The sequence below is a fragment of the Acomys russatus genome, chromosome 12 (genome assembly GCF_903995435.1).
Source record: "Acomys russatus chromosome 12, mAcoRus1.1, whole genome shotgun sequence".
NCBI classification, from domain to species: Eukaryota; Metazoa; Chordata; class Mammalia; order Rodentia; family Muridae; genus Acomys; species Acomys russatus.
In genome coordinates this window covers 42,194,300-42,216,019 of record NC_067148.1, presented here as the reverse complement: position 1 = coordinate 42,216,019, position 21,720 = coordinate 42,194,300, and the positions used below count along the sequence as shown (strand labels likewise).

Here is a 21,720-nt window from a genome sequence, read left to right as displayed (position 1 = left end):
AGACTTTTGTTTTAAAAATTCTTATTAATGTGTGAGCATGTGCCATGACACATGTGAAGGTCAGAGGACAGCTCTGTGAGGTCAGTTCTCTTTCCACTGTCACATGGTTTGGGGGGGGGGGTCAAACTCAGATCACTAGGCTTGTATACAAGCACCTTTGCCACTGCACTGTCTTGCCAGCCCATTATTGATTATTTTTACCAAAAAGAAAATTCTGGGACTGGAGAGATGGCTTAGTGGTTAGGAGCACTGGCTGGCTCTTCCAGACGTCCTGAGTTCAATACCCAGCACCCACATTTATCTATAATGGGATCCAATTCCCTTTTCTGACATGCAGGAGTACATGCAGACAGAGCGTGTGTGTACGTATGTATGTATGTACACACACACACACACACACACACACACACACACACACACACACACACACAAAGAAACAAAACAATCCTGATGTCCACAGGAATCTGAGTGACTGTTAAGGTCTAATAAAGAGGAACTCCGGTCAACGAAAGGTTAACCAGAACATAACCTCTAACAGATTTCACAGGGAAGAAAATCAAATAATGGGTGGCTTGAGGTTGCTGAGAGCTTTCATTGCTCTACACTTACAGAACTGGGTGGGGCCGGGGTAGCACAGTGGGTGTTCCCTGGGAAGAAGTGCCACAAAGCTTCGCCACTGTGCTGACTGTTGTTGCAAGTATGAGCCTTGCTGACTGTTCAGTGGAAACTACAGGGTGTCTTGAAGAGGACAAAAAACGGGGGCCACCCACAACTGAAGACCCTATCCCTGGAATTTGCCTGCAAGCTTCCTATACAGTCGGTAAAAACCCAAAATGAGTTGGGTATTATGGCACCTGTCATCCTGGCACTTAGGAGACAAAAGCAGAAGGCCAGCTTGGACCATACAACAACAAAAAGAAAACAACAAACAAATGAGCAAAAGCAGAGTTGGAAGGAAAGAGGCACAGCAGTGTACACACCTAGACCTGGACTGCACCTAATGGTACCCCTGCCTCAGCTCCTTAGAAAGACTGCAAATGTAACCTGCTAGGGTAGGTGCTTAAGGGACAATCAGAGATGTGACCCTCCTTCTGAGAGGCCCACCCCACAAGAGTTTCCCTTTCAGAGCACTAGACAACACACAACTTACACCAAAGTCTGAGCAGCAGCCTCCAGAGCAGAGCCAGGACCCAGGAGGCAGAGGCTAATAGCCAGCAGTGACCAAGCTGCCCAAGAGCTCCTCTGCCCCATGCCAGACCACTCTTCCCAGTTTCCCAGAGTGCTGGCCCAGCCTCTCCATAAACTTGGGGATCACACTTCCTTGGTAGGTTGGTAATTACCAGTTTGGTTGGGGTCATAAGGACTAGTTAGAATGTTGTTTTGGCCAGAGTGGGGAAGGGGGCACTTAAGAAGCTGGCAGTCTGGAGGTCAGGCAAGCACCACTGCTCACTGTGAGAGGTGAGGCTGGGGGGTGTCTGTGGGTTGGGGAGAGTGACATCCCCTATTTGGAAATGTCACATCACAAATTATCTGACCTCTAATAAAATACTACTGTGTAGTACCCTGAGGTTAGCACCTTTCTCACAGTCTGAGGCAGGCTGATAGGCACTAGTGTCATTTCTTCCACTGAAGCAGTCTTGTGAGGAAGCCTTACCTTTGATGCTAGCACTGCCAGGCAGACACCGTGGTCAGCTGCTGGCACCAGAGTGTCAATAGGTGTATGGTATCATAGTGACTGGCTGCTGAATGCCCAGTGACACCAACACTGGCAGAGGGCTAAGTCACAGCATTCTCCCAGGCTATTAGAGGAGGATGCTGGGGCTCTTGGGCAGGTCCTAGACCACCAGTCATTCTGTTGGACCCCATCCTTCCTGCTCTGTTCACTTAGGTATGTGGCCTGCCAGTAGAGGCCACCCTCATGGCTAACTAACACAATTCCTGATGCCAAGTGGGATGCAAGACTGACCTTGTGAATCACACTAAACCAAGGATAACAGGCAGGAAGACTGGCAGTTAAGTGTGAATGCTAGGCAGGCAGTGAGTAAAACCAGACATGCATTTATTTTGCATTAGATTTCACTGGTTCAAATATCTAAAACTAGAATATTCCACTGGTCTGTCCAGGGCTGACCCTGAAGTGTGCTACCCTGACTGAGCATGGCATATGCTGCTGCTGCTGCTGCTGTTGGGCCTGCCAAAGACTATGAGGCTCCCCCACTAAGTAGGACTTGAATCCAGTGGCAAGTTGGAAGACAGTCACAGTGCAGTCTTGGCAGTATCAGAGACTGAGCTGATTCCCCAGGCAGGACAGCAAAGAGAAACTGTTAAGGAGCCCCTGGCTCATGCTGTGACCATGGCAGAATCACCCACCACTCTGGCTCAGGAAGCCCCAGCCTGCTGTGTCTGGGTAGCCTCCCCTGCCTTTGGTTTTGATCATCCAGGTGTAGGTTCTAAAGTTCAAGGCATCCTTGCCACATGTAGACCTGAAGGAAGTTGGTGTCTAGGAGCAAAATTCCTGCTGCATCTGGAGTTATGTGTCTAGCATGGTCTCTTTGTATTTCTCTTCAACAGCTGCTTGACCCAGTATCTTTGTGTTTGCTCTATACAGTGAATACAAAGTAAATGAGAATAGAAAAAAATAATTAAAGCATTAAATTGTACAAATTACAAATCTGTTCCAAAATATACTTACATTAAATAAAATACGCATTTCAGTAAGATCTACAGTGAATGACTATGCATTCTGGGAAGCTTCACATCTAGGCAGGGCCAACATTCGTGGAAGAAGCTAAGAGAATGTGCATCCAATCACAGTTAATAGCGGGTTTCTTATTGCCAATCTGCCAGTCACACCGAACATGTCATTACATCACTTGTGCAGGACACCGATTGTTGGGGGAAGGGAAGCAAGCGCTATCCTCAGTGGTGAGTTCATTACGACTGCGGAGGAGTCCCAGCAGACAGCCTAGACAGCAGTCTCAGTGACCGTGTTAAGGGAAGCAGGCAACCCCTTTGATGCCCAGACACACTTTCTTGCTGTATTATGCTGTTCGCCACCTACAGTGCGCAGTCAGGAGGGTTTTCTTCAGGGCAGCATGGCTGCAGGACTGGAACAATCCCAAGGGGCTGACAGGGAGTATGAGGACGGGGAGGAGGGCTACCTCGAGCTGTTTCACATCAGAAACAACTGTGACAAAGTCCTCAGACCTGTGATCGCTCCTCTTATCATCTGGCATAGCGTTTGATGTATTCATCCACTTTGTCCCGAAAATCCTCCTGTCGATGGAGAGGATACAACAAAGAGTGAGAGAGCAAAGTGACACTTGAGGAACACAGCAAATCTCAAGAGAAGGCCATGTGGGGAAGCCTGGCTTCCTGTCACCACTGTTCCACCTCTCCATGACTCCAGTGCAAACCTGTGCACAAGACAGTGCAAGGTGTGGTGAGGAAGGGCACAGAACAGGCCTGTGCAAAGGTTTACACATTGGCCATTCCCTCAGACAAGGTGGTTGGGGAGGGCTGTGCAGAAACCTCAGAATGTCTTCCAGATCACTCCCATTTTCCAGAGCTGGTCAATACTGTGAGCTCACCAGGAATCACCACAAAGGGTTAGAATGTGGAATGGAGAATCCATCCAACCCACACCCATCCTCAACTCAGGACAGAAGATTTCTAGTCCATCTTGGCCACCTGTGTTGTGTTCATTTTAGGGTGAATCCAGGCTAGGCCCACAGGAGGCCTCCTACTGCAGTTCCTGTTGCTTCTAAACTCCTTTTACTGGGTAAACAGAAATGAGCCTCTTAGACACTAAGGCTCAACAATTTGAGCCACCTCAGCCCAGGTCACGCTGAAAGTTTTTCTACATTCCTGCTCAGGACACACGAGACTGTTTCTGGTCTTCTATAAGAGTCTCTTATGTAAAGTCGTTCCAGGTGTCTTTCCATCCTTTGTCTTCCCTGAGGTTCTGATACTCCATCCATGGACCCACTCGCCACTTAGACATAAGCTCCACAGTGCAGCCACAGGCGCAGTGATGTCAACTCTCTCAGCTTGCTACATTTACACTGGATCCGAGGGCATAGGTATTTGATTTATAGGCTTTTCCCCAGAAGCACTTCACACCTATCTGAAGTAGGCAAGACAGAAACAGTGTTTGATGTACAAAACAAAGCTCTGTCCCCTGCTGTGTGCAAATAACTGCTACAGGGCCAGGCCCTCAGCAGGCACATTAGAAAAAAAATTTTTTTAACTCCAAACACTCTTCTATGAGAATGGCTCAAAAATAAGAGAGAACTATTCAGAGGTACAAAGCAAGCACACTGCAACACTTGATATGCCAAGAAATGTCCAGGCAGTGTGTAGTGCCCTGTTGACCCCCACAGATAAACAGCCAGCCCACTGTCCAGATTAAGGATACACAGTATCTTTGATCCAGTGATTTGGCTGTAGGATTAAATCAAATACCAGTACTTAAGGATGTAATTGTGTTTATTGACTTGCTGCTTACAGTAGGGAAATATCCTGTAGGGGAAAAACTTGAATGATTAAAGAAAACAGCCCAGGAATGAGCATATGAACTGATGGGGGGGGGGGGGGAGACAAAATGTACACAACCTCAGCAAAGGGTGTGGAAAGAGGCAGGTGGCCTGATGTTACCCGTTTCCCTGATCCATATCTGAACCACAGTGGTAGGGTTTTGCTGGTTTGTTCTGCAATGCTAGGCAAGTGCTCTACCGCAAAGCTATACCTCCCAGCCCTCCCCTTATTGCTAATGAGGTAATGAAATTTTACTATGGTTTTACTTGCAATAAAAACCACTTTCATTATGAGCAAACCACACATTTACTGTAACATCATATGCTTTAAATGGTTGCTCAGAACCCACCACTTCAGTTCTCACTTCTCCAGTCCTAGAAGCAGTCCGTCTGTCAGCTCACCTTGTCTCGCAAATGATGTTCTGCAGCTTCAATATTCAGTGGATCATCAAAATTCAAAAGATCCTTAAAAAGAGAGCAACTCATGATGATGTGGGGAGAATCTGCTTTCCTGCAGTATCAAGTCTTCCTTTTACAAAAAGTCTCAGGGCATCTGTGACTAACAGAGCAACTCAGAGTTCCAAGCTTCTAAGTCCCTCACTGCAAAGTGCTGAGGATGGGTGGTTTTCAAAATGGTGGCTGAAGTTGAGTAAAAGTCAAGGGTGTGTTTACACATGACTATCCCCACTCTGGGGAACTGAAGATGATAGCAATCACATTAATTTGATGCTATCTGGTAACTGGTGAATGACAACCATTTAAAAAGACTTACTTTTATTTTATGTGTATGGGTGTTTTGCCTGCATGTATGCAGGTGTACTACTATGTGTGTGTGCTGTGGATTCCCTGGAACTGGAGTTAAGGAAGTTGTGAGCTACTGTATGGATGCCAGAAATAGAACCTGCATCCTCTAGAAAAGCAGCCAGTGCTTTTAACCACTGAATTGTCATTTCTCAGGCCTTGAGCCACCATTATTTTTGGGGGGAGGTGTGTGTGTGTTGAGATAGGGTGTCACTGTGTAGCGCTGGCTGTTCTGAAACTTGTTCTATAGACCAGGCTGGCCTCAAACTAACAGAGATTCACCTGCCTCTGCCTTGTTAAGTGCTGGGATTAAAGGCGTGCACCATCACTGTCCAGCTTAAACCACCATTCTTACAATGAAGTTCTTCAAATAGAAATGTCTTTGTGTGTAAGCACACATTAGCAGGTTCTTACATGTGAGGGTACATGTGGGGAAATAGGTGTGTTTGGAGGCCAGAAGTCAATCTCAGGTATCACTTCCTTAGGAGCCTTCTACCTTGCTTTTTTGACAGGGTTTCTCACTGGGACCTGGAACTCACTAGTTAGGCCAAGCTGGCTGACTAGCAAGCTCCAGGATCCTTCTGTCTCCGGAGCTGAAATTCTAAGCACAGACCTATGCCCAGCCATTTACATCAGCTCTTGGAACTGAACTCAGGCCCTCATGCTTGTACATCACGCACTTTACTGATCCAGCTGCCTCTCCAGCTCCACTGCTTTCTTATAGTAAGTTAAAAAATATTTATTATCATGTATGTAACAGTGTATGCATGCCCACAAGTTTTAGGAAGTGGTGGTTTTGGAGATTTAACTTAGATTATCAGCAGGCTAGGACCTTTACCTGCTAAGATATCTCACTGGCTCTTCGTTTCTTTTTCTTTTGGAGACAGAGTCTCTCTCTATAGCCCTGGCTAGCCTGGAACTCACTATATACATCCAGTTGGCCTCAAACTCAGAGATACATCTGTTTCCATATCTCAAAGAACACCTGAAAATGGCTTGTTGCAGAGACAACCATATTCCTCTGCAGAACATTCTCTGCAGTATGGTATTCCTAACTAGAAAAATCAATCAATCAATCAATCAATCAATCAATCACTCTGTGAATGTTAATTCCATCTATCATCTATCTATCTATCTATCTATCTATCTATCTATCTATCTACCTACCTATCTATCTATCTTTCATCTACCTACCTATTTATCTGTGAATGTTAATTCCAGCACTTAGGAAGTTCAGCAGGAGGAGTAACCCAAGTTCATGGCTTCCCTGAGCTAGGCAGTGGGCCAAGGCCTAGAGTGAGATCTGGTTTGATTCCTAGAACCCACAAGGTAGCACACAACCACCTGTGACCTCAGTCCCATGGGATTCGACACCCTCTTCTGGCCTCTGTGAACATCAGCCACACATGCTGTTGCATAGACTCAGATTCAGGCAAAACATCCAAATACATAAAGATAAATCAATCTATTTAAAAAACAGTGGAGCCCAATCGCTGGGAAGATTTAAATAGGCTCAGCCTCAGGGGATAGAAATACTTTATCTCACAGAAGAAGGCAAGGCCCACATCAAAATGGCTTGAGCACACCAGTAAGACCATCTGCATGGTGGGGTCCAGGCCTGACCCACCAGGTAGTGTCTTTACAGGAGTCAGGGAGAACCTGAAATGCCTGCAAACGCTGGCTTCTCTGGAGGCATGTGCTCCCTGGGAACACAACACTGGGCAGGGCCTCACAGGTTAGTGGAAGTTGTACTACTTTTGTTTTGCTAAACATTAACAACAAGCATGTTGTGACCCAGATGACAGGAGGAGCAGCAGATATGCTCTAGAAGGCAGAAAACCTCCAAATGTCTCTGAAGTCCCCTAGGTTTGTGCATCAGTACAGCATCTGTTCCTAAAGAATAGAAAAGAGGCTAGCTTCCAAGTCGCCCATGCTCTTCTTAAGGTTGTGTTTCAAACCCAGCAGCCAAAAACTCAAGAGAGGGGGGTGGTTAGTAATATACTTACAGTAAATAAAGAGTTTAATCCCCAAACAACATCCTGAAAAAAAGAAAGAAAACACTTCTCAGGGTCCACTAAATGTCTTTTAAACATGTAACCAAGAAATATACATCATAGGCTATGAAAATATGCACTGCAGTGCCCTTCCAAGTCTAACCTCTAACCAACTTTATAACTGCCTTCCCTACTTGAACAGATGCGGGGACCATGAGCCATGGGCCTACCTACACATGTACACTCTACCTCCTACTGTCACAGACTGGACTTGTGAAATTTGTCTAACAAAGCCTGCTGCTTTGTAACATGACTGCCTTTTGGGGTTCACAGATAAATTACTCCTTGACACCTTAACCTTCTCTCCTTACTTTAAGAATTAAGGGAGACTCACATTTCTAAGATGACTATTTCCCACTACAATAGCACTGAAAACCATTGTTCACCTGCACTCAGAGATCTGACCCTCAGATGGGAGCCATGGAGCCCAGAGATGCCTTCTCTACATGAGTCTTCAATTCCAAAGTCTTGTGATTTTCAGGGACATCCCTGCTTTCTCCCTCCTATCTTGTCACATCTGACCTTCTGCTGTGAGCTGCCCAGTGACTAGAGCCGGAGGTGAAGAGAAGGATTAAGCCTGAAGGAGAGGGCTAGGCATCTGAGCCCCAAGCAGTGCTGACTACAGAGGAACTGGTAGCCATGCCAGAGACTTGCAGGAGGAGCAGGTGTCGTGATTGGAGGATTGGACAAAACAACCTTCTGTGTAATGGGACAGCCTGGCAGAGCTAAATCCTGAGGACAGGACACAGGGAAAGACTGGACAGAAGGCTGGGTGGTTCATGTGTCAGAGACCACAATTTGGGAGGGACAGGGCACAACTGCATTAAGTCTGCATTTTCTGACACTGGATCAGGGTCAATTTTTTTCTTGAACTCTTCTCCCTTGTGGTGCCTATTCAATAATAATCTACCCATCACTTTATAGTCCTTCTGACTCAGGAAGTAACTATACACTTTGCAGCTCTTGTAGGCACTTAGAAAGGCTCAAGAGTGCCCTGTTGAATGAACAAGACTGCGAGGCTTTCTCTTGTGGTTCTGAAACCGACAAGCTCGTTCTGGAATGATACGGTGCTGAGCAACAAGGACGCTCATCCAGCTAGAACTGGCTAAGCAATACTTGGTGGAACAGACCCAGAAGGTGTGTGGTTGCGACAGGAGGGAGCAAGAGTGCACTTCTTACAGGAAGCTGGTAGCCTGAGGTCTACAGGAGGAGTGCTGACTCTCACCTTCAGTGTTCTAGTGGGAGCCCAGCCAGTGCCATCAATTGAATGTTCTCTTAGTAAACTGAAAGAGAAACATACATTAGTGAGGAGCTGCAGCTACACTGAGAGTCTCTATTCACAACAAAGGAATGCAGCGCTTTTATAAAACTATCTTTTCTTGGCTGCTCAGTCTTCTTCCTACTGAGGACGGTCTTCACCTCCAAAGTTATATGTAGGTTACAATGTCTGTTATTTTGTCTATTAACTGTGTAGACTATTAATTCTTCACATGGAGTTCCTAAGCAAAGGTAAAACTTTTATTTTTTTTTTTTTTGAGACAGGGACTTAGTCCTAGCTCATTTGGAACTTGCTACATACTCCAAGCTAGCTCAAAACTTGTGCCAATTCTCCTGTCTCTACCACTTGAGTGAGTGATTGTATTATAGGGATGTATTGCCACACCCATCAGAAAAGCATTATTAAAATAATATAAACACAAAAAGTTGTCTAATAGCCAGGAAACAGAGAAGCAACAAAATTATAGAAGAAATGGTTGAAGATTGGAGCCTATAATTTATGTGTCAGGCATAATCCAAAACATAATTCCTCCAAAAGCGAGACCTATTTTACCTGTGAAAAAAGAATACATTTGCCCAAAGTCTGTGAGCCTGTACCTTCCAATGCTGAGGCTGGTCTGTCTTCCCTCTCACACACCCTAATGCCCCTCATGGTGTTCCTGCATGTGTCCTGATTGCCAGTGTGGCTGGGCACCACATAGGCTGATGAGTGGTGTTCTCCTGTGGCCTCCTTTGTCTAGTGTCAGGGCCCATCAGCAGTCCAGGGATCCTCTCTTTTGATTCTGTGTTTATGGTTTGTTGTGTGTTGTTATGGTGTGTTTGCTTTTTGTTATTTGTTTTGAGACAGGGTCTCACTATGAAGCCATGGCTGGCTTGGAACTCAGAGATCCACTTGCCCACTAAGTGCTGAGATTAAAAGCATGCACCAACATTGAGATGTAACAAGAATAAATTAATAATAATTAATAATAAAAAAGCATGCACCACCATGCCTGACAGTATTTTAAGGCTTTTGCATGGGTTGATGGCACTGATTGCATTTATCAGGAAAAAAAAAAAAAAAAAAAAAGACCAGAGAGAGGCAACCAAGTACAGCTCATCTTCCTTACATAGTGGTTAATGCTAACTGAGGAAAACGGAGAAACAGGCCTAAGAAGGCCCTCAGGTCCCAACATATTACACTGAACACGAGAAGCCTGCTTCTCAGGGTAGCTGAACATGAGAACAGTGCCTTCATAGCTTGTCCAAGTCCTACTAACAGAGAGGCTCTCCATCCAATGTAGTTTGTATAGCCCAGACAGCCATCATTAACACCCTTGTACTATAGGGGCCACACAGAGAAAAGGCTCAAATGTTCTGTCTGCTATGAAAGAAGCTCCCCATTATCCTTGGAGCTTTTCCTTGGAGAGCAGTCACCCTTCAGGGAGACTTGAAATTGCTAGACCTTGACCTTGTGCTCCCGTGAAAGCTGAACTGTTATGGAGCGTATCTTTAGTGCAGGTGGCTGAGATCACTCAAGTACAACTCTTGCAGTTTTTCTCCTGGGTTTTATTTACCCCACTACCATCCACCCTGTGTAAGTCGTAAATTGGGACTGTGGCTGCTCACTAAAGGGGGTGGAAACAGAGATCATCACGCTCACAGTGAGGACTAGCAGGGCCCTGGCAAGAGTGGGCAGTACAGAATGTACAAGCAGCTGCTTCAGTCTGGCCCAGGCATTTCTGAATTGTGACTCTGAAGAGGTTCACACATGTACAGAAAGGAGGAAGAGACTCACCTTAGACATATTTCCCCTGTTTCTGTGATGTTGGGGTGCCATATTTTTGTCAAGCATTTCACTTTGGGAGGCTGAGAGAGAGAGAGAGAGAGAGAAAGTGAGTGTCACTCACAAATCTCCCCAATGTGTGGCCTTTTTACACCCGCAGAGCGCGCGCGCGCGCGCACATGCACGCGCACACACACACACACACAGGTATATGCACACGATCTCTCAGTCTCAAATTCTAACCTGAAACCCAAATTGCTATGCCCAAGTCACAAAGTCATAGATCCACAGCTGACCATCTTCTCAAAAAAATCATCTTCTCAGCCAGATGTGCTTGCAGACACTAGTGCTAAATACAGTTTCCTAGACCAGGTTTAGTCTACTTTATTCTTTAATTTATTTGCATTTGTATGTGTACATGAATGCTTATGTACATTTGTGTGCAAATAGGGTGTTAGATTCCTCAGAGGCAGAGTTACTGGTATCTGTGCTTACATTCCACACCTCAACCATAGTTCCGCACAGCCCATGCCACCTATTCCCTAGCTCTGGACCAAACAGCATGGCTCTTGGCCTCCGCTATGTTCCCTATAAATCCGTCTGTCTAGTTACTTACTTCTCTGTTGATCTATCCTCAAAAGCAAAAGCCATGTGGCAGCCTCTAATATAACTAGTGTGTAATATGGTCTTTAAGAGACTAACACATAGCTATAGAGTATTATTTACTAAAATTATAAAGTTAATGGCTCCTGGAGTTTTGGCCTTATGCCATGAATAAAATCAGTTAAAAAACATTTACAGGGAATACACAGGCAGAACATCGGCACAATGAGTACCTGTCAAACGAGTTTCTGTACTAAAACTCTCAACTGCTGCTAATGTCACAAAAGAAACACAATGGGCTTCTGTAGAAGCATGCTCCTAGGGCAGTGTCCCTCATGCCTCCATGCCTTGCCTTGGAGTGTGGGGTGAAGTTTAGGTACAAGCTACTCACCACCATGTTGTAGGCATCAGGGACTTCAGTTTCAAACTGAAATTTTCCACCCTGGTAGTAACCTTCATCTATTAAAAACACAAAACAAAACAAAAAAATCTTTAAATTAAAAAAAAAAAAGGAAACAAAAGCAAACACGAATTAGGATATGGCAAACACAGACTGAAGAGGTTAAAACTAGGACCAGACTTCCCAGGTTCCTTCAGCAAAGCTGGCACTGCAGAGCCATGTCCTGTCAACACTGCCACCATCACCACCTGCTCCAGGGCAAAGGTCCCCTCAGAGAAAAAGGGGCAGGGATCTTCAGGATGGCACTACAGCTGGCATGCCTCTCTTAAACACCTTGTGTGAGTTACTCTTTACAGGCCAGCTGCCAGCTTTCCTACAAGGATGCCATTTCTGTGGGAAAGCTGATGAGCTCTGACTGCTGTTTTCCCAGCATCTGTGTCACTCAGCACACGCATACCCAGCACCCTGCTAGATGGCTCAAGGACACAGTGGGGAACTGGAGAGTTATACCCACTGCCTCAGTGAGTGCTAGGCTAAGCTTCCAGGAAAGCACACGCCCTTAGGAGATGGGCGTTGGCAAGAACCCAGGAGGATGTGCAGGCTTCTTCAGGTCTGCAAGCACCACAGCAGGGTCCCTCTTGCCTAATTGGAGCCAACCCAGCTTCAACAAGGAGCTGCAGGGGCTGCGGCCAGCAGAGGGTGCTGTAGTCCCAGGCTCACTGTCACATGACCAGCACTGTCTTCATCTTTGAGCTACAACACCAAGACCAACTGCTTCGACTTTTTACGTGAATTAGACACACAAAGCAAGTTATCTGCAAATACTTCATTACTAAAAGTAGGATTTTTGAAGAACCCTGAGGCTGTAGGCCAGTAAAATGCTTAGCAAACAAAGGTGCTCACTACCAAACCTGAGGACCTGAGTTCAAATTCCAGGACCCACATGGGGGACAGAACCAACTTCTGCACCACAGCAATCAACTATGGCATTTGTACACACAAAAATAAATAAGAAAGGAACTTTGAGGCTGTGCTATGTTAACCAACAGTTAATACTGTCATTACAGGATCTTAACATTCATACTCTGATAATCTCATAAAAGACTAACACTTTTTGTGCTTCATTTCAGCCCTTGCTAAATGCTAGTAAGGCTGAAACAGCTCAGGTTTCTGGTTATTTCCACTTCTTCCCTAAGAACTGGGGCCCAGCTCTTGTTAGCAAGTATCTTTAGGTTTCAAATGAAAAAGGCTCCTAGATTTACCTTTGCTTTTGTAACATTTTAATTAACATTATGCTTGTTGGGGGGGCAGTGCATATGGAGCCCCTGAGCTGGAGTTATAGGTTGTATGAGCTGATGTGGACGCTGTGAACCTCTGGAAGAACGAGAACTCCGAATCACTGAGCTGTCACTTTACAACATTTTTGCCATTGGGGGGGGCTGTGGGGTAGGACCTAGAGACATGGTCTCCTCCCTGAGTAGCCATGGCTGTCCTGGAACTTACTCTGTAGCCCATGCTTGGCCTCAAACTCAGCTACATTTCCATTTCTAAAAAGCCAGTTCCACTTTACAGACGCTGCATGTGGCATAGTAGTTTAAGAAGGTCTTTCACAACCAAGATTGCATGAACGTCTTAGTAAAAGGTTCACTCATTTCACAGAATACAGTGTTTTCTTTTCTTCCCTCACAATTGGCTACTAATTTTCCTTTGTTTGATACATTAATCTCCATGTCAGGTCAACCAGTTGAGAACAGCCTAGGAGATATCACAGCTCGGGAGTATTTGTGAGGCCTTTCCAGAAACCAACCATGAGGACTCTGACCATGGAGCTGTATGTTTAGTTCAGGGTTTGAACAGAAAACTGGTTGGTGGGACTGTGAAGTGTGACCTGGATGAAGCAACACTGTGTGAGGCACTTTGGGCCACATCTTGCTGGTTCTTTCCTATGCTGCTTTTGTTTGTTTGGTTGGTTTTTCCAGACAGGGTTTCTCTGTGTAGCTTTGGCTGTCCTGGACTCACTTTGTAGACCAGTTTGGCCTCGAACTCACAGTGATTCATTTGCCTCTGCTTCCCGAGTGCTGGGATTAAAGGCGTGCGCCACCACGCCCGGCTTCCTATGCTGTTTTTATTTCTGTTTGCCACACCCTCCCTACATAATGGACTGTTATCCCTAAAATGGTGAGCAAAACAAATCATTCTTCTTTTAAGATGTTAAAGTCATTTACCTTTTGTAAATGTATCTGGATTTGTGACACAGTAACAAGTCTTGGGGAAAGATAGTTGTTTTTGTAAGTTGTTTGGTAAACTCAGCTCTAAGTTTAGTGATCTTGTTCCCTTGTAGTTTGACTTCAATCACCATTGTCAGGCTTCTTCACTCTGCAGACCACGGAGCCCACTCTAAATGTCCTTAGGAGTGACTGCACCCCACACAGGACAGGCTGTGCTGCGGCCACCCCTGCTCCTCGCTATACTGCTTCTCTAGCTGGTTTTGTATCTCACTGATGGCAATTACTCTTATTTTGCAGCCCACTAGTCACAAAGATGCTAGTGTGTCTAATGTACTTCTTACTTCATGTTTCTTTTGCCCAAACTTTTCATTTAATAATTGAGATTATGTCCTAAGTAACTATGATCTAAGAATAGACTGCTCTAGTTTTTTTCCCCTCATAGGAAAATAATCTGCTTCTTAGTTAGCACTTCCCTATTTAAAGCTGAGTCAGACCTGACCTACCTCACTTTACTACTGATTTGCATAAGGAGCAGCTTATACTGCACTGAGGCTACGCTCAGCTCTGGCCCAGGTTTCAGGGTGATGACCACAGTTGCTGAGCTCCTCTGGCTCTACAGTCACACAGCCTAATGAGAAGGAGGCCTTCTTTCCTATAGAGTTGACAGGCTGAAGACTACAGTGCGTAGTATACTGTGGTCCAGCACAGTGTGTGCCAACTCTGTACCACTAGCCACAGTCGCTGAAGCTAAAACATTTTACTTCTTGGCAACTGAGACTGAATCCTGAAATACAGCACGAGAAAGTTCCTGGCTCCCCTCCCACTGCTACAGCTGGAAGACATAACCTTCCTTCCACTGGAGCTGTACAGCCTGCTCCCTCTCGCCTTCAAGGAATCACAGCCGAGATGGGTGACTCCTGGGAAGAAATTCTCTAAGGGTTCATGGACACTAACTTGCCCTATACCAGAATGACTGCTATGTGCTCTCAAGGCCCAGAAGTCTTAGCAGCTCCACTTTGCTCCTCCCATTTCACAACCATTCCCTAATTTAAGGCACCACACCCACACAAACACCTCCCACTCCTCCATACACCCACCCACACAGAGCTGGCCACTAAGGTGTTTTACATCATGGTATGAACAGGCCCAGAGGGCTAAGAGAAGCACCGGGAGACTGTTGAATCTCCCAGTCTCCACAGTGGTTCTTCAAGACAAAAGTGGCACCGGACATACGATATCACAGTTCCTGCCATGGGTTGAGACATGAATCACAGATGATTAATGTTTCATTTAGGAAGTTTAGTCTTAAACTGGGTGGCCTGTAATCCCATTACTCATAAAAGGTATAGGCAGGATCATCAAGTTTGACATCCTTGGCTACATAGTAAGTTATGAGACCCGCCAAGTCACATAAGACTCTGCCTTAAACAAAACAACACAAACCCAGCACCCCAGAAGCAGAGGCAGGCGTCAGTTCAGGGCCAGCCTGGTCTACAAAGTGAGTCCAAGACAGCCAATCTAACATAGAGAAACCCTATCTACTGTGAAAGAATACATTGTTTCTCCTTGCAAGAAGCAATGTGCCAAAAGCAATCACCGGGGCACCCTCTCAACCCAGTCCTCACGCTATGATCTCTACCCAGCCAGAGTCACAACTCCTAAATGACAAAGCTCTCAGGAGACTCTTGGAAATGAAAAGTGAAGGAAGACCTTAGCAGAGAGCAGTGCACTTACAGTTAATAGACATGGCAGGCAATTCAGAAAACCTGAAATGAGATGAATCTGCAGCATCAAGTTTTAGATGAAAGTATAAAGAATGTGGTGGTGAGATTTACTATGAGCCGGGCACAGTGGCGCACACCTATAATCCTAGCATTTGGGAGGCAGAAGTGGGTGGATCTCTGTGAGTTTGAGGACAGCCAGGGCTACAGAGAAACCTTGTCTCTAAAAACAACAAGACAAAAGATTTGCTATGATGCAAGCAAGAACAAACTAAATGATTAATCGTCAATGCTCTCATCTCTGAGTACCTGAGTAAAACAAGAAATTCTGCGGAAGAGCAGCAGGTATGAAAGGAGCCAGCAAAGTTTGATCAGAACTCAGAAACCTTATCAATGTGCTCCAGTGCCTGGCTGGTAAGGTTTCTTCTAATCTGCTTTCAACGTAGCCCAACTATATACTAGATCTAGCAATCAATTCCAAGAGCATAAAATACTTCTTTGATTTTTAGTTTTAATTTTGAACTTATCTTTTATATTACGTCTCTGATGCTGTGATCAAACACTATGACCAAGGCAATTTATACAAGATTTGATTTGGGCTTATGGTTCTAGAGATAAAACAAAACAAAACAGCCGGGCGTGGTGGCGCATGCCTTTAATCCCAGCACTCGGGAGGCAGAGGCAGGCAGATCGCTGTGAGTTCGAAGCCAGCCTGGTCTACAAAGTGAGTCCAGGATGGCCAAGGCTACACAGAGAAACCCTGTCTCGAAAAACAAAACAAAACAAAAAAAAACCAAACCAAACCAAACCAAAACAAAACCAAACCAAAAAAGCTCACCACCATCATGGTGGGGAGCATGGCAGGTAGGAGAGAGAGAGCAAATGGGAGTAGTGGGAGTCTGTGAAACCTACAAGCTCAGCCCAACTGATGTACTTCTTCCAGCAAGGCTACACTTCCCAAGCCTCCCCAAACAGTGCCAAACAACTGGGAATCATGAATTAAAATGACTGACCCTGGACAGGGCATTCTCATTCAAACCGCCACATTCCACTCCCTGTCCCATAGTCTCAGGGTCAAAAAACATACTACAAAATGCTTTTGTCCACCTTCAAGAGTCACCAGTCTTTTAGTCTCAACACTGTTTGAAAAGCAAAGTCTTTTCCGAGACTCAAGGCAGTCTCTTCATTGTAAGCTCTGGTAAAACCAAAGGCAAATTACATACAATGTACATTTTCCTTCCAAAAGGAATCTTGCCACAACGAAGAAACAGGGGACCAAAGCAAGCCTGAAACCCAGCAGGGGAACCCCAAATCCTCTACATCTGATGTTAGAGGGCTTAGATGGTTTGCCCTTTGGGCTTTGTTATTTCTTTCTTGGGCTAGTTCTAATCTCTGTGTCACCTCAGCAGACATCCCATGGTTATGGAATCTCCAATATCATGAGGTCTTGAATGCAACTCAGGCTTAACTTCCACAGTTTCACCAACGGCCTCTTAGGGCCTCCACTCAGGGCCTCCCTGGTCACACACCTAGCTTCATGTATCCTTCACAACTCTTTGGCCTTTAACTCACAGAGCTCTACCTGCCAGGGATCACAGGTGTGTGCCATCGTGTCTGGCTCTGATAATGACTCTGGAACCAATAAGCTCAAATAACCCCTTCTTCTTACAATCTGCTTTGTTCATGGTGTCTTATCACAGCACTAGAAAGCAGACTGACACCTTTGAAATACGAAGACAAAAGACATAAAACTATAACATGTCAGTCAACTTATTTAATGAACAAGCTACTCTCATTAGTTATAGCTATAAAAATAAATAAGAGACTGGTATTAAATGCACTAATATTGAACTAACATTCATTCACAAGAAACAACTGGAATTGGGGGAAATGCCTAGAGATCACTATACATGAAATCTTATCTCATGTTTACTAGCATAAAAATCTATAACATGTTGCTTAAATTCTAAGTTTCCACCAAACACTGCTCTAAGTACTGGGAATATAAGAGACAATGTCTGTCCTTGGGAAGCTTACACTTTGATGGAAAAGAGGACAAGTAAGTTGTACAGTGTAAGGTGTTACAGTAAACTGTATTGGTTCAGCCTAAGAAGCCAATAACTGACACAGGGAAACTGAAACGCATTTTAAAACTGCCAGCAGAATCTAAACTGATACAAATCTACTCGTAAACTAACATAAACTACTCTAAACCTCATAACATACATATACCCCAAGCATTTGCCACTATGATCCTCAGAGACATCTCTCTCCTTTCCAGTTAACTGTCAACCCTCTTCTTTTTCCCTCAACTGTCCAACTTGGTTCCGCCCCCCTATAGGACATCCCGCCTTCCATTTCCTGTCCTTCTACCCAGCTTATTAGCTAAACAGCACTTTCTTGTCAGTTGTTATATCCACCCAAGACACTCCTCCACATAAGGCGAACACAGTAAGGGAGAAGCAAGAAAGAAAGGCTGCAATTTAGACAGGATTCTGGGTGAGAGTGAGACTTAAGAGAAGGGAGCACAATGAGAGCTTACAGCTAACCATGGTTATCAAGAAACATAAAATGGGGAAACCACCTATGCTACCTAAAGGTACATATGGGACTGAAAACAGAAGGTTGGGTTTTTGTTGTTGTTGTTGTTTTTTTAATTAAAAAAAACTTGAATGCCATGTCACTTTAGGACACTTAACATGCATTGTTTACATCACATTTTTACTGCATTAGTTTGTTCTATTCATTGACTTACTTGTTTTAGTGTGCTGTGGGTTTAGCATGTGTTAGTGTGCCCAGATGCACATGGAGATGTGAACTCGAAGTTGGGTCAACTTGCAGGAGTTTCCTTCCACAAGGTGAACTCCAGGCATTGACCTCAGTTTGTTAGCAGGTACCTTTAGCCAATGAGCGATCTCACTGGCCCACACTGTAATTTTTACTGGTGGTCACTACAATGTCCTCAGGAATGCTGGGCAGACACTCTTATTACTGAGCCACAACTCAGCTCAGAAGCTATTTATAACAATGGTACTAAATGGCCTGAGAATCCTCTAAAGAGAATGTGCTCGGAAGAGGAGAAATCTGCATGAAACAGATGACATACCTGTCCATTAGGTGACACAGTGGCCCACTGAGAACCATCACAAGCAAACATCAAACCAACAGAGTTCTTAGAAGGAATAAGAAAAGAGCAATGAGTGTTTTCCTCAAAGTCAGAAGACACTGCTGGCAGATAGCTCGCACATCTCTAGTACACATAGAAGGGAACACATTGCCATCTGTTTCTAGGGTTATTTGAAAAAAAAAAAAAGACTCACCAATGAAAAAAATCTGTTCTTAAATTTACCCTGCTCTCACAGTGGTTAACTTCACAGTGAAATTAAAAACCATCAGAAAGCCAGGCGTGGTAGTACACGCCTTTAATCCCAGCACTTGGGAGGCAGAAGCAGGTGGATCACTATGAGTTCAAGGCCAGCCTGGTCTACCAAGTGAGTCTAGGAAGCCAAGGCTACACAAAAAAATCCTGTCTCCAAAAAAAAAACCAAAAAAACAAACAAACAAAAACAAAACAAAAAACCAACTCCTCCCAAAAAAAGCAAAACACCCAACCAAACAACAAACTAAACAAACAAACAAACAAACCATTAGAAAGACCAGGGATGGAAGTATGAAAGAGATGCTTAAGTTTCATGTCTGGAACCGTGACATATCACAATAAGGCACATACAACATTCTGCACAATCGCACATATTGCACATTAGCAGGACCAACTGACCATTCCAAACAACTTTTGCCTCAATAAAACTCTACAGGTATGTGAAATGGACCGATTCTGACAAAGAACTATCCCAAATCTAACTTAGAAGAAATAAACCAATGCTATTGACTGTAGCTCTCAAACACATTTCATTCATAAATAAAAAGTTTCCTGGAAATGAATTCCCAGGTTGACCACCGGTAAATTAATCCTACCAACTACTTCAGAGAGAAATAACACAAAGCCACTCTGAGGAACACTTCTAACCATTCCCCTATACCCTGTTTTTCTGTGTAGTCTTGGTGCTGAGATTAAAGGCGTGTGCCACATGTCCGGCTTCTAACTTATTTTAATAGCTCAATGTTATTGATAAAAAGAAAACCCTAAGAAATTATAAGAAAAACAAGACAAAATAGTCTTCATGATTACTGACACAAAAGTTCCTATGAAAATACTAATGAATGGAACCCAGCAACTGCTCTACAAGAGGTGACTGCAGTCTCATACAGACAACAAAGGTTTCTGTGACAGTGGTCACAGAAGCCAACACCACCTTTTCAGATTTATATTTGTGTATCAGTATTTTCCCTGCATGTATATATGTGCACTACATTTAAACTTGATATATAAGGAGGTCAAAAGAGGGTATTGGAGCCCCTGAAACTAGAGTAATGGATGGTTGTGAGTTACCATGCAACACTTGGAATTGAACTTAGGTCCTCTGCAACAAGTGATCTTAACTAGTAAACCATCTTTCCAGCCCCCAACACTGTTAAAAAGCTACTAGAATAAGGGCTGGAGAGATGGCTCAGCAGTTAAGAGCACTGGGTGCTCTTTCAGAGGACCTGCATTCAATTCCCAGCAACTACATGGCGGCTCACAACTGTCTGTAACTTAAAGTCCAGAGGATCCAACACCCTCACACAGACATATATATAGGCCAAACACCAAGTGTACATAAGAGTAAATAAATAAATTGTCTTTTTAAGACAGGGTTTCTCTTGTAGCCTTGGCTGTTCTGGACTCACTTTGTAGGCCAGGCTGGCCTCAAACCCACATGGATCCAAATGCCTCTGCCTCCCTGAGTGCTGGGATTAAAGGCGTGCGCTACCATATTTGGCAATCAATAAAATTTAAAAGCTACTAGAATAAACAAGTAAACTTAGGCAGACCATAAGGCATATAAACAACTTATTTTAAACTCTGCCTTTTTGTTTGTTTGTTTGTTTTTTGAGACGGTTTCTCTGTGTAGCCTTGGCTGTCCTGGACTCAATTTGTAGACCAGGCTGGCCTCGAACTCACAGTGATCTGCCTGCCTCTGCCTCCCGAGTGCTGGGATTAAAGGCGTGCGCCATCATGCCTGGCTAAACACTTTACTGTGCCGTGGTGGCTCACACCTGTGATCTTGGCATTTAAGAGGCTGAAGCTCGAGCCGGGCGTGGTGGCGCACACCTTTAATCCCAGCACTCGGGAGGCAGAGGCAGGCGGATCACTGTGAGTTCGAGGCCAGCCTGGTCTACAAAGTGAGTCCAGGATGGCCAAGGCTACACAGAGAAACCCTGTCTCGAAAAAACCAAAAAAAAAAAAAAAAAAAAAAAAAAAAAAGAGGCTGAAGCTCGAGGACGGGAAGTTCAAGGTCAGTCTGGGATGCACAGTAAGATCTCAGAACCCAACCAACCAGCCATTACTGTTGAACTTAGCACAGAGTTTAACCCAGTTCTGTTAAGACCTCTACACTGTCAACTGAACACTGACCCAGAGATATCTGTGCTTCTTGAGACCATTATTTGAATTTGTATTCTCAGGTTCTAAAATAAAAAAAACATTTTTTTTTCAGCTGGAGAATGGCTTAGCACTGGCTGCTCTTCCAGAGGTCCTGAGTTCAATTCCCAGCAACCACATGGTGGCTCACAACCATCTGTAATGTGATCTACTGCCCTTTCCTGGCATATAGGTGTACATGCTGGCAGAGCCCTGTATACATAAGTAATTTTTAAAAAGTCTTTTTATCACCTGTAGAATAGTAAATACTGATCCTATAACAGTTGTTTACGCATCAGAGACAATCAGAATGAAGATGTGGTCCTATGTTGTCTCAGTATCCACATTCATAGGCTTTAGTAAAAACAAACAGGTAAAACAAGGGGGGGGGGGAACACTCAGAGGAAACCACAGAAACACAATTATGACGCTGACCAGTTCAGAGGTGGGGGTGGGGACAAGAGTCTGTAAGCCAACAAGGACTGGAGAGGTATGCTCAGGAGCCACTGGACTGACAGAGCCTAAGTCACTACAATACAGGAGCCTGAAGTACTTACTAAACAATGTTCTTCACAGTGACTCTGGGGTGAGAGAGGGCACCTATGAACTCACTGCCCCTCATCAACAACAAAGAGAAGACAAGATGTTTCAGAAAGGGCAGGGTCACACAGCCGGGCGTGGTGGCGCACGCCTTTAATCCCAGCACTCGGGAGGCAGAGGCAGGCGGATCGCTATGAGTTCAAAGCCAGCCTGGTCTACAAAGTGAGTCCAGGATGGCCAAGGCTACACAGAGAAACCCTGTCTCGAAAAACCA

At 44.6% G+C, this 21,720-nt stretch overlaps 1 protein-coding gene across 4 annotated transcripts in view; it reads right to left on the bottom strand.

Moving 5' to 3' along the window:
- Positions 1-1,663: 1,663 nt before the first annotated feature.
- The window catches only part of Ube2f (ubiquitin conjugating enzyme E2 F (putative)), a 40,825-nt gene continuing 20,768 nt past the window's right edge, over positions 1,664-21,720 (bottom strand). The window contains exons 5-11 of one of the 4 annotated variants that reach the window (XR_007831489.1): positions 11,428-11,495; positions 10,446-10,516; positions 8,616-8,673; positions 7,343-7,375; positions 4,938-5,000; positions 2,693-3,276; positions 1,671-2,600 (exon numbers count right to left, since the gene is read on the bottom strand). Coding sequence is in view for 3 of the 4 variants with exons in the window: in XM_051154355.1 (XP_051010312.1) it covers positions 3,226-3,276; positions 4,938-5,000; positions 7,343-7,375; positions 8,616-8,673; positions 10,446-10,516; positions 11,428-11,495 (344 nt within the window). In the remaining variant the exon portion in view is untranslated. Of the gene's footprint in view, positions 3,277-4,937; positions 5,001-7,342; positions 7,376-8,615; positions 8,674-10,445; positions 10,517-11,427; positions 11,496-21,720 lie in introns of all 4 variants that reach the window. The other 3 variants (XM_051154355.1, XM_051154354.1, XM_051154353.1) reach the window with 3 other exon arrangements.